General features: G+C 33.3%; 3 protein-coding genes and 1 long non-coding RNA gene across 4 annotated transcripts; all 4 read right to left on the reverse strand.

Moving 5' to 3' along the window:
• Window positions 1-5,214: 5,214 nt before the first annotated feature.
• Window positions 5,215-6,225, reverse strand: LOC124182577. Its single transcript, XM_046570033.1, has one exon. The coding sequence runs from the start codon at window positions 6,223-6,225 to the stop codon at window positions 5,215-5,217; it is 1,011 nt and encodes a 336-aa protein (XP_046425989.1).
• Window positions 6,226-6,408: 183 nt separating this feature from the next.
• Window positions 6,409-9,114, reverse strand: LOC124182586. Its single transcript, XM_046570045.1, has one exon. It carries the CDS (start codon window positions 9,112-9,114, stop codon window positions 6,409-6,411), a length of 2,706 nt encoding a protein of 901 aa, XP_046426001.1.
• An 896-nt stretch (window positions 9,115-10,010) lies between these two features.
• On the reverse strand, window positions 10,011-10,547 carry LOC124176673. Its single transcript, XR_006869436.1, has 2 exons — window positions 10,472-10,547; window positions 10,011-10,114 (listed from the first exon to the last, which is right to left on the reverse strand). It is a non-coding gene; the product is annotated as an uncharacterized LOC124176673 (long non-coding RNA).
• A 133-nt stretch (window positions 10,548-10,680) lies between these two features.
• On the reverse strand, window positions 10,681-11,190 carry LOC124182593. Its single transcript, XM_046570073.1, has 2 exons — window positions 10,792-11,190; window positions 10,681-10,686 (listed from the first exon to the last, which is right to left on the reverse strand). Exons 1-2 carry the CDS (start codon window positions 11,188-11,190, stop codon window positions 10,681-10,683), a joined length of 405 nt encoding a protein of 134 aa, XP_046426029.1.
• Window positions 11,191-13,939: the final 2,749 nt, after the last annotated feature.

The raw sequence follows: 13,939 nt of genomic DNA on the forward strand, positions 1-13,939 counted from the left end.
TATTTTTTTTTAAATTCTATGGAGCTTTCCGCGTAATTTGAAAAAAAAAAAATATTGTATCTAATTTTTTGCCGAAGTTATGAATTTTTGAAAAAAATGGGAGTCTAATTTGTTATTGTTAATAAAAAATCAAATTTTGCATTATAAGATTCGCGCTTTGGCACAAGAATCTAACTCCCCCTACACAATCCACATGCCACATTAAAAAAATATCTGAGAGATGACTGATCCGGTTGACGCGGAATAGCCCATATTGAAATATAAATACATTTATTTACATACATATAACACATTACTGTGATAGAATATAAATGAAGGTAATTAATTTAAATAATCCAATGAAATGAGGAAATAATACATTTGAATAGATTATTTTTCTTAACTGATAATATTCATATTTCAATTGATATGTGAGCAAATATTGAAAAAATACGTAAGTTTTTTTGAATAATCATATAAATTTTCAATGAATTTAATTATTGTAAACAATTTTTTTGTTCTTTGAATTTCTGTTTCTCTAAAAGTAAACTGAAAATCATAATGTATATAAATATATATGTATTTGTATATTATACATTAATATGATTAAATATAAATACATTTATTTGTATATATATGATACATTAATATAATTAAATATAAATGGAGGTATTTATGTCAAATAATTTGATAAAAAAAGGATATTAGTGAATAAATAAATTGATTTTTCTAATGAATCATATTTTCATTCCAGTTAATATGTGAGTAAATGAGAGAAAAATATTCAGGATCTTTTCAATAACCATATTCATTTTTAATGAATTTAATTATTGTCGAAAAATTTTTTTTTCAAAAATTCCTCTTTTCTTAAAAGTACATTCAAAATTATAATATGTATATATATATATATATATGTATATATATATATATGTATATTATTATATATGTACGTATGTATATATATGTATATTATCCAATAATATAATTGGTTATAAACGGAGGTGATTAAGTTAAATAATTCAATAAAATAAGCAAATAATTGATTTGAATGAATTATTTTTCTTAACGAATAATATTTATATTTCAATTAATATGTAAGCAAATAATTCAAAAAGAATGGTAATTTTTGGATAATTATGTTTATTTTTAATGAATTCAATAACTGTGAAAAAATTTTTTTTTTTCAAATTTCTCTTTTTTTCAAAGTAAATTCAAAATCATTATATATATATATATATGTGTATATATTTGAATTTTATACATTGATATAATCAAATATAAATACATTTATTTATATATATATTATACAATAATATAATTGAATTTAAATGGATGTAATGAGGTTAGGTAATTTAATAAAATAAGGAAATAATTGATTTGAATGATTTATTTTTCCTAATGTATAACATTCATATCCTTATCATTATGTAAGCAAATAATTGAAAAATACGTAGGATTTTTTGAATAATTATATTTATTTTTTATGAATTTAATTATAGTAAAGAAGTTTTTTTTTTCAAATTTCCCTTTTTTTCAAAGTAAATGAAAAATCATAATATACATATATGTATATATTTGAATACTATCCACTAATGAAATCAAATAAAAATACATTTATTTATACACTTCTCGCAAAAATTAAGGGAACAACAAAATTTTCGAAATTTTTTCGTGATTTTCAACAGGCTGTATTTCAGTGAAAAATGGTCGTACAAGAAATAAAAAAACCAAGCTTTTGAAGCTTGAAGACTCTAGTTTTTGAATTTTTTGGTTAAAAATTTTTCGAAGCACTATTAGCCATGCAATCCTTGGATAAAGCACAAAGAAAAAATTTTCAAAATTTTTTACATTTTTTTTTCGCTCTACGGGCATGGAAAAATTTTTCCGAACTAAACCACTGCATAAGTCGCATAGCCTGTTCATTCAGCTTCAAAATGCTTTTTTTTAAACCTCGATACGACCATTTGTCTTTGAGATATCGAATTTCGAATGCCAAAGGATCCTTTTTCACTCAACTGCCGATATCTCTGGAACTACTGGTCGCACAGCGAGCCGAAGGGCAGTTTCTTTTTCTGCAGAAAATTTCCTACAAAAATCTGTCAAGGTTGATGTCAAAAAAATTTTTTGCCACCTGTAACGTTAACGTGAAAAAAGAGCAAAAAAATGCCATTTTGCCTTTTTTTGGATAATCGACTGTATCTTCGTCAATATTGGGGGGAAAGCTTAGGTTAGAAGAAAATTTTACAGCCTAATGTACCCCAAAGGTCCCCCTAAATCGGTAGATCGATCGGTTCAGCGGTTTTCCTGGACCGATTGATTGAAATTTTGAAAAAATTAAGGGAACAAGGCTTTTGTTTCTTAAGGAACCTTGTTCTCCCAATTTTTTCAAAATTTCAATCAATCGGTCCAGGAAAACCGCTGAACCGATCGATCTACCGATTTAGGGGGACCTTTGGGGTACATTAGGCTGTAAAATTTTCTTCTAACCTAAGCTTTCCCCCCAATATTGACGAAGATACAGTCGATTATCCAAAAAAAGGCAAAATGGCATTTTTTTGCTCTTTTTTCACGTTAACGTTACAGGTGGCAAAAAATTTTTTTGACATCAACCTTGACAGATTTTTGTAGGAAATTTTCTGCAGAAAAAGAAACTGCCCTTCGGCTCGCTGTGCGACCAGTAGTTCCAGAGATATCGGCAGTTGAGTGAAAAAGGATCCTTTGGCATTCGAAATTCGATATCTCAAAGACAAATGGTCGTATCGAGGTTTAAAAAAAAGCATTTTGAAGCTGAATGAACAGGCTATGCGACTTATGCAGTGGTTTAGTTCGGAAAAATTTTTCCATGCCCGTAGAGCGAAAAAAAAAATGTAAAAAATTTTGAAAATGTTTTCTTTGTGCTTCATCCAAGGATTGCATGGCTAATAGTGCTTCGAAAAATTTTTAACCAAAAAATTCAAAAACTAGAGTCTTCAAGCTTCAAAAGCTTTGTTCTTTTATTTCTTGTACGACCGTTTTTCACTGAAATACAGCCTGTTGAAAATCACCACAAAATTTCGAAAATTTTGTTGTTCCCTTAATTTTTGCGAGGAGTATATATATATTATACATTATTATAATTGAATATAAATGGAGGTAATTAAGTTAAATAATCCAATAAGATAAAGATATAATAGATTTGAATAAATTATTTTTCCTAACTGATGATGTTTATATTTTAATTAATACGTGAGCGAATAATTAAAAAATATGTAGGATTTTTTGAATAATTATATTCATTTTTAATGAATTTAATGACTGTGAAAAATTTTTTTTTTTAGATTTCTTTTTTTCAAAAAATAAATTGAAAATCATTATATATATCTATGTATATATTCGAATATTATCCATTCATATAATCAAATATCAATACATTTTTTTATGTATATATTATACAATAATATAATTGAATATAAATAGAGGTAATTCAGTCAAATAATTTAATAAAATAAGGAAATAATTGATTTAAATGAATTATTATTCCTAACGAATGATATTTACATTTTAATTGATATATGAGCAAATAATTGAAAAATACATAGGATTTTTTGAATAATTATATTTATTTTGAATGAATCAAATTATAGTAAAAAAATTCTTTTTTTTCAAATTTCTCTTTTTTGAAAGTAAATTAAAAATCATAATATATATATATGTGTATATTTGAATATTATACAATAATATATTCAAATATAAATACATTCATTTATAAATATTTTATACATTAATATGATCAAATGTAAACGGAGGTGATTAAGTTAAATAATTCAATGAAATAAGCAAATAATTGATTCGAATAAATTATTTTTCTCAACGAATAATATTTATATTTCAATGAATATGTGAGCATATAATTACGAAATACATAGGATTGTTTGAATAATTATATCTATTTTTAATGAATTTCATTACTGTGAAAAAAATTTTTTTTTCTCAAATTTCTCTTTTTTTAAAAGTAAATTAAAAATCATAATATATATATATATGTATATATTGGAATATTATACATTAATATGATTAAATATGAATGGAGGTAATCAAGTTAAATAATTTAATAGAATAAGGAAATAATTGATTTAAATAAATTATTTTTTTTAACGGATAATATTTATATTTTAATCAATATCTGAGCAAATAATTAATAAATACATAGGATTTCTTGAATAATTATATTTATTTCCAATAAATTCAATTATAGTAAAAAAATTTTTTTTTTTCAAATTTCTCTTTTTCCAAAACTCAATTAAAATCATAATATATATATATATATTTATACATCGAAATATTATACATTAATATAATTGAATATAAATGGAGGTAATTAAGTAAAATAAGTTAATAGAATGAGGAAATAATTGATTTGAATAAATTATTTTTCTTAACGGATGATATTTATATTTTAATTAATACGTGAGCGAATGATTAGAAAATACATACGATCTTTTAAATAATTATATTTATTTTTAATGAATTCAATTACTGTGGAAAAAATTTTTTTTTTTCAAATTTCCTTTTTTTTGAAAGTAAATTAAAAATCGTAGTATATATATATATGTATATATTCGAATTTCATACATTGATATAATTAAATGAAAAAACATTTATTTATATATGATGACAAAAGGACAGTGGATTAAAGGAGTTATTAATAAGCAAATAATACATTCGTGGCTACACTCGTTAAGCATATCACAATATAAACAAGTACTATACATGTACTTGTACTTTCAATGTACATTGTAAGTTCGTGTAACTTTTTTCAAATAAAAATTTCTTTTTCAAAAAAAAAAATTATTTTATTAATTTTATAAATATGGCTAGTTTTTAGTGATTGTTGAAAAATACTTGAATAAAATATTCATGTTACTATTACAATAATGATTTGCAAGTACTTTAACTCACTTAAATATTTATTCAAACTCGTATCATAAGAATGAACCAGCTTATTTAGCGTTTAAGTTATTATACATAGCAATTTTGACGAATTTTTAAGAAATAAAAAAAACGGCCCAGGGGATTATTTCAAGTTGATGAAAAATGTATTATAGAGACGATTTATAACAAATTCCCAATCGTAGTTTTGGGGTCCTCGAACTTTTCATTTAAAAATATTAAGACTCACCGTGTGGTACGCAACATACTCCCCCCGTTGAGAGGGTTACCGATCAAACAAGAAAAACAACATTGTTAGCAGTTAGTTTACATAATCGTTTTAGAGTTTTCACTGCTCGTAGACGCGATTGTCCTTTCAATATTCTCAATGGGCAGTGGTGCCAATTTTTTAATGCTTCGATCAAAGGTCCCAGTCGCCGTTTTGACCTGGACGGTCCGGATGATGCCGTCTGCTCCCGGATGTGCTGCGGTGACGCGACCCAAGTGCCATTGTAATGGTGGAAGATTATCGTTTTTAATGACGACAACGGATCCAACGTCGACGGTGTGGTCTCCCCTGTTCCATTTATGTCGAACATTGAGCTCATTGACATATTCCTTATGCCATCTTGACCAGAAATCTCGCCTGAGTTTCTGTACGTGTTTCCAGGTGGATAGACGGTTGGATGGTGTTGTGCTAAAATCAATCTCAGGCAGGCTAGTCATGGGTTCGCCAATCAGGAAGTGACCAGGAGTAAGAGCTAAGGGGTCGTTAGGATCCGAGGATAAAGGGGTTAACGGTCTCGAGTTTAGAATACTCTCGATCTCAACTACGAGAGTGTTGAAATCTTTAAAGCAGAGAAGAACATTTCCGAGGATCCGTCTCAGATGGTGCTTAAAGGATTTGACCGCTGCTTCCCAGATGCCACCGAAGTGTGGTGATGACGGAGGGATAAATTTCCACTTGATCTCCTTTTCCAGTAAGAAGTCATGCACCTTGGTGTTATGTTCGTTTGAACCAAGTAACCTCTGAATGTCTTCGATTTCGATTTTTGCTTCCACAAAGTTCGACCCGTTGTCCGAGCTGATGATCGAAGGTTTTCCACGTCGAGCTACAAAACGGCGAAGAGCAGCGATGAAGCCTTCAGAAGTCATGTCGCTGACGACTTCGAGATGAACAGCCTTGACTACGAGACACACGAAAACCGCGACGTATATTTTGACTCGGGCTCGATTACGGAATCGTTTTTCCTTCATGTAGAATGGACCGCAATAATCCACCCCAACGTTGCTGAATGGTCGTGCTTCTGTAACCCGGCCTTTCGGTAGTTGCCCCATAATATAGTTTATGGTTGGTGGCTTTGCTCGCATACATTTTACACATCGAAGTATCATTTTGCGAACCTGATTTCGTCCGTCAATTACCCAGTAACGTTGTCTCAGGCTGTATAAAGTAGACTGGACGCCTGCATGGGCATGAGATTGATGGCCGTTTTCAATAATGAGGTTGGTTATATGATTCTACTTTGGAAGTAAAATAGGATGACGTTGATTGTGTGATATGTCTGCGTGTCGCAGTCTTCCTCCGACACGTAAAATTCCGGCTTCGTCGAGGAATGGACTGAGTGATAGCAACCGACTTTTCGAGTTGAGGGGTTTTCCGTTCTGTAGATCGTGGATTTCTTGCATGAAGCTGCTAGATTGAACCAATTTGATTATCCGTTGATTAGTTTGTCGGATCTCTTGAACGGTAGGAATGCCCTTAAATTGATTATCCTTTTTCATTCGTAAACAATACGATAGTATCCGTCGTAACTTGCCAATCGAAGAATATCGCTCGAGAATTTCGTGGTTGTTGACAGCAACGGTGAAGCACGAGTCCTTTCTCATTTCCTCGTCCAGTGTTGGAATTTGAATCTTGAAGTTCGGCCATGTGCTTTCTTCTTCCTTTAACCAGGATGGACCCGTTCTCCAGAGATTGTTTCGTAAAAATTCTTCCGGCGATTGACCCCTGGATAATTGATCGGCAGGGTTCTCGTGCGATCGCACGTGTCTCCAATCGTCCGGATTTGTAGCTTGTCGTATTTCGGCAATTCGATTCGCGACAAATGTTTTCAATTTATGGGGGGATGTATTGATCCAGTGCTGTACAATCGTAGAATCAGTCCAGAATATCGACCGATCCATTCGTACATTGAGCGCCTCCATAACGGTTTTATAGAGGGTTGTTAGCAGCTTAGCCGCGCAAAGTTCGAGACGGGGTATCGTTTGTACCTTTTTCATTGGAGCGACTCTTGATTTCGCGCAGACAAGTTGAGAGTACACTTCTCCTGAAGAGTTTGTTGATCGCAAATATATACAAGCTCCATATGCCTTTTCGCTAGCATCGCAAAAGCCATGGAGTTGTATTTGTTCGGAATTGCTGGATAATATTTTCCGCCTGAATGTCAGGTTGTGTAACTCGGAAAGATGTGACGAGAAATCGACCCATGCAGTGTGAATATTGGCGGGTAGCGTTTCATCCCAAGCCAGCTCCAGTTTCCATAATTGCTGCATGATAAGTTTAGCCGTAACAATGACAGGTTGGAGCAGTCCCAGAGGATCGAAGATTTTCGCGACTTCGGAAAGAATAATTCTTTTTGTAGTCTTATTTGGAATCGCCATTTTCTTCACAGTGTAAATGATGGCGTCTTGCTGTGAGTTCCAATAAATACCTAAAGTCTTCAATGTTTTGTCATCGCTGGATTGTAGTTGTAAATTGATCGACTGATCCGTCAGACCGCACAAGAGTTCAGTCGAATTGGACGCGCACTGTCGCAAGTTGAATTTGCCTCGATGCAATAGAGCAATAATTTCGTCTCTAATTCTGGTCGCTTCTTCGAGGGTCGGAGCTCCCTTGAGCAGGTCGTCGACGTATAAGTCCCGTCGGAGGATGTCTGCTGCCAAGGGAAATTGTTCCGCTTCGTCCATTGCGAGTTGATGCAAGCTTCGTATGGCCAGAAACGGAGAGGCTGATAGGCCAAAGGTGACTGTGTTCAGCTCATAAGTGTTTATTTGACCTTGCTCGTCACGCCACAGAATTCTTTGATATTTACGGTCTTCGGGCCGCACTTGTACTTGAAGGTACATCTTTTCAATATCACCTGTCAATACATAGTTGTGGGTCCGAAAGCGCAATAAGATTGTAAAAAGATCAGCTTGGATTGTCGGGCCAACCATTAATGTCTGGTTAAGAGAGACACCCGTAGTGGACGCAGCTGATCCATCGAAGACGATTCGAGTTTTTGTCGTAAGGCTTGTTGCCTTGACGACTGCGTGGTGGGGCAGGTAAAACCCTTCTTCCCGGGCATCATAAACCCTTGACAGGAACCCCAAGTTTAAATACTCGCGAATGATCGCGGCGTAATTTTTGCGCAATTCTGGGTTGTTCTTGAATGTTCGTTCTAAACTATAGAAACGTTTTAGAGCGATTTCGCGTGACTTCCCGAGAAGCTTGTTATTGGCCTTAAACGGCAATGCGACGATGTATCGGCCTTCCTCGTTTCGGCTCACAGTGGCCGAGAAATGATCTTCGCAGGCTTGTTCCTCCTTAGATAAATGTTCGTTGGAAGGACCTTCGTCGATTTCCCAAAACGCAGAGATGTCTGGTGGAATTTCGGATAGATAACATCTAAAATCCGGTTGAGGTTTAATGGCAGGAGCCACATTACCCCCAATGACCCATCCAAGTTGCGTTTTTTGTAAGTGAAGATCTGGCCCGCCAGGTGAGGATAAATTGATCTGCCCGATTGACAGGAGAGTTAATGCCGGCCCTGCGCTAATGAGCATTTGAACGGGTGCCGGTTTATGAAAGCCGGGATCGGCCAGATTGATATTTGGAGGGATTGGTATTAATTCCCGCTCGATTTGTGTATCAGGCACGAGTGACGCAATGCGGGATACAGTAAGGAAATCCAATGTCCTGCTGTAATTGTTGTAACGTGAACTTATCATGATCGTGACACGTCCTTGGCTCTGTGTGGCAAGGCCGTTAAGGGTCCCGACCGATAGGTTGCATCGTTTTCGTGGTAATCGTAACGTAGCAGCGAAGTCTTCGGTGACGAAGTTAGCGGTAGAGCATGTGTCGATGAGAGCTCGGCAAGGTACGTGTGCTTTATGACGATCGGTCGCGTTGACCATTGCAGTCACCATAAGTTTACGGACCGCGGTATTGACGACGAAGCTCATACCTGCTTCGGTCTCCCTTGTCGGAGCCTCAGGTAGTCATGCTTCTTCGGTGGTCGGTGTGTCGACGATTACGCGATGAACCGTCGTATGATGTTGCTTATGGCATTCACGACACCGCCCCTTGGAGGTACATGACCTTGTTTTATGTGTTCCTCGCAAACAATTGAGGCACAATGATTCGCGTGACGCTGCCTTGATGCGATCTTCAATCGAAAGATCGAGGAATTTCGTGCACTGATATATTGCATGCTTCTCTTGACACATCGAACATTTCCATGCCTCGTTGGTGGTGGTGGAAAAGGTCTGATGCGTACTCTTGCTGCCTGCGGTTGACAACTTGCCACCCGCGAGTAATGTTTTTTGCCCTTGCCTGCCCGGCGTTGTTTGGGTTGGTTTTGGTTCGGAACAATTCGCGTGCTTAATTAGAAATTGTATCAATGATTGATACGACGGAAGTTTAGTGTCCTCCAACGTTAACTCCCATTGCCGCGTTAAGGGTTTACTAATTTTTCTCATGATGAGAAAGAGTATCACACAATCCCATTTGTCGACTTCTTGGTTGAGTCCCTTGAGGGATCGAAGATGCTGTTGAATGGTGTCTACGAGGTCTTCTATTGCATCCGCATTTTCATTTTTCAGAGGCTCGAGATTCTCTAATATATTCCAATGTCGCAAAATTGTTTTCCGAGTATTGTCATATTTTGAAATTAATAAATCCCATGCATCACGATAGTTGGCTTCCGTAGCCTCTAAGGAGTTAAGGTAGTAGTCCGGTGTGACGACCGAAATTTAGACGTTTTTTCATGATTTTTTTTTAAAAAGTAAATAAAATGCTATCGTTTTAAAGTTTTTACATGTTTTTATTGGTGTTTTGAAGTATATAAAAAATTTTTTTCAAAGTTAATTTTACATTAATTTGTTTAAAATTTTTGACGTCAATATGGAGTCCTCAAAGAAAAGATGAGTTGGTTCGGGGAAACACACAGCCTTCCAAAGTCATCTGAAATAAAAAATTCAAAGAGATTATTATTCTGTAGACTTCATTTTAGGTCCCGAACCTTAAATATACATAAAAATAAAAAAACAAAAACAAAATGGCGGACTTGTGAAAAAAGTTCTCAAAATCTAATTTTTTTTCTTCATAAATTGTTTAAATAAAATAGTTTATAATTAAAAAATTAAATGTTTTGAAGGTTCGGCATCTAGATATGTGTGTCTAGAATAACGGGTTAAATTTTTAGCTAAATCGGTTGAATAGTTTTGAGTCAGTGATTCCCCGAACTTTCGAAAACATGGTTTTGAGAAAAACGCTTTTAAAGTTTTGACAACAGATTTTTTTCAATAAAATTATACTTACATTAATCAGCTATGCCTGGTGCATAGAGCAGTCCTTCCGTTTCCTCAAAGTTGTCATTTTCAGCAGCTTTTAGAGCTTTACGTAAAGTTCTGGCTTCTTTGGAGTTGGCTTTTTAAGCACAATATTAGCAAAAGATTTGACAGCGACGCTTTCATACACACTACGGCGCGCTCTCTTATTTTAGCTATAACTTTAAGAATAATTAAAATTTACGTCTGAAATTTTTATAGCATATTTTTAAGATGTTTTTCTTCCGAAAAATGTAAAAAAAAAAAAATCGATTTTTTGAACCCGTCACACCGGGCTACTACCTTAATTACCTTGGCTGCCTTGCCCGTTAAAGCCGACTGTAGGTACTCTAGCTTTTCCGAGTCTGATAAATCATCGTTTCGATTAATCATGGACATGAATCGCGTTTTGAAAGTCGCCCACGATTCTAACTGCCCGTCAAATGTCGGTGGGTTGAGTTGAGGAAGCCTTTTATGTCTATGTTCCTGACCCCGAAATCTAAAAGGGTTTGGACTCTCGCGACTTTCTGTAGACCGCTGTGTAGTTGGCGGGTTGCATGCACGTATGAGTGCTCTCGCGCGAGCCGTCGCGTCATAATAATTGTTTTCGATTTCCATTCGGACCGATTCGTGATCTTCTTCCGGTTGTTGTAATTCTAACATGGTTTGTACTTCGTGGAATTCTTTAAAATATTTCTGCATCCCCTCCATGCGGACTTCTAAGCGGTCAAAGGACTGCGAATTTTCCTCCGATTCCACGAAATTCTTGAATCTGGTAATTTGAGCCTTAATCGTTTTTCTTCGTACCTTACACGCCTCGATGGTAAGTAGTGGAGACGTCGGTGTCATTACGGAAACCAGTTCATTATTTCCCAGCATCGCGAATATTTTATGGACGTAGGAAAATAGGAAAATGACCAATGGAACTATTAAGGGATGTGTGGAATTGGCTGCCCAAGTACAAGCTTACCGTTGATGATCAGAGATCCCGGTGTTGTCTTCACTGTACAATGTGGGATACCCCGTTGACAATGATTGTTTCTGCAGTATGTAAAGTCTGCAGGAATAAAGACGACTGCGCCTGCTTGTTCACCGACACGCGCGCTATGGACCGCACTATGAAGTGGTGAATGTTCTTTGTGTAAAATGACGGTGCAATACCGGAATCTAGCTCTTCTTAAACGAAGTTTTCCCGAACAAATATAACATCCGGCTCGAAGGACCAAAAATGTCCCGTCTCCTCGCGACGTTGGTACGATACCTGACGAGGGTGTAAGTCTCGTCACCCCTTTGGTGGAGAAAAGGGGATGCCACGCCAAACGGGAACCCGCGCGCCAACTTAATATTGCGCGGTGCTTTATTTTGAGAAACTTAACGCTTTATTCACGTATATGGTTGTTACACCGAAGTTTAGAAGGATGAAGAAGTTAATAAATCAAATAGTCGATGTGACGTTAAAGAAGTATACTAAGTCAAATCTTGGATGTGATGTTACTCGTTCTGTGGTTGTTGCTAGACTGACTTCCGTGATTGACAATTTCGAGATCCTTAGAGAAGAAGGCGTTGACGCTCACTTCAGGATTCGAATAGTATGAGACCGATGATTGGTCAAGCGGACCGGAAACCCCAAGAAGGAAGTCCAGAGGTCGCCAATCACGGAAGAGTGGTAATTTAAATTGCCAGATGGCAAATCTGGCGAACATGCCAAGAACATAAAAAATGTGCGTAGATGCACTCTATAATAAAACTATATTGCTGACAGCTGGCACACAGACCAAAAAGTGGAATTTGTTGGATAGAGGGTGCCAGCTTATCAGACGAAGGTTTTATGGCCTTCGTTTATGGCGGTCAGGTACAAAAGTATGTTTCGGTATGACCGTCCATCGGGTGAACATTTGGATAAACACAGAAATCATTGGAAGACCTTACAAACTATATTATGCTAGCTACAGTCTATTTAGCCTGAATGCTGCTTGGTACGCAACAATTTGCTCACATAATAATTGAATATTAATAATATCTGTAAGGGAAAATAATTCATTCAAATCAATCATTTGCTTATTTTATTGGATTATTTAACTTAATTACCTCCATTTACATCTAACTAAATTAATGAATAACATACATATATATACATACGTCCATATATAATAATATACATATATATATATATATACATATATATATATATATATATATATATATACATATATATTTGAATTTTGAATTTACTTCTGAAAAAAAAGGAATTTTTGAAAAAAAAAAAATTATTTTTGGTTAATTAAATTCATCAAAAATAAATATAATAATTCAAAAAATCCTACTCATTTTATAATTATTTGCTCACATATGAATCAAATTTGAAAACATCTTTCATTACAAAAATAATTTATTTGATCAATTATGTCCTTTTTTTATCGAATTATTTGACATAATTACCTCTATTTATATTTAATTATATGAATGTATAATATGTATACAAATAAATGTATTTATATTCAATTATATTATTGTATAATATACAAATATATATAGATATATGTTATGATTTTTAATTTACTTTCAGCAAAAGAGAAATTCGAAAAGAAAAAATTTTTTCACAATGGATAAATTTATTGAAAATTGATATGATTATTCAAAAAATCCTACGTATTATTAAATTATTTGCTCACATAATAATTGAATATAAATAATATCTGTTAGGGAAAATAATTTATTCAGATCAATTATTTGCTTATTTTATTGAATTATTTGACTTAATTACCTCCATTTACATCTAACTGAATTAATGAATAACATAAATATATACATACGTCCATATATAATAATATACATATATATATATATATACATATATATATATATATATATATATATATATATATATATACATATATATTTGAATTTTGAATTTACTTCTGAAAAAAAAAAGGAATTTTTGAAAAAAAAAAATTATTTTTGGTTAATTAAATTCATCAAAAATAAATATATTAATTCGAAAAATCCTACTCATTTTTCAATTATTTGCTCACATATGAATCAAATTTGAAAACATCTTTCATTACAAAAATAATTTATTTGATCAATTATGTCCTTTTTTTATCGAATTATTTGACATAATTACCTCTATTTATATTTAATTATATAAATGTATAATATATACACAAATAAAAGTGTTGATATTTGATTATATTCTTGTATAATATACAAATATATATAGATATATATTATGATTTTTGATTGACTTTCAGAAAAAGAGAAATTCGAAAAGAAAAAATTTTTTCACAATGGATAAATTCATTAAAAATTGATATAATCATTCAAAAAATCCTACATTTTTTCAAATTATTTGCTCACATAATAATTGAATATAAATAATATTCTTCAGGGAAAATAATTTATTCAAACCAATTATTCGCTTACTTCATTGAATTGTTCAAATTAATTACCTTCATTTATA

Source organism: Neodiprion fabricii, chromosome 1 (assembly GCF_021155785.1).
Source record: "Neodiprion fabricii isolate iyNeoFabr1 chromosome 1, iyNeoFabr1.1, whole genome shotgun sequence".
Classification (NCBI taxonomy): domain Eukaryota; kingdom Metazoa; phylum Arthropoda; class Insecta; order Hymenoptera; family Diprionidae; genus Neodiprion; species Neodiprion fabricii.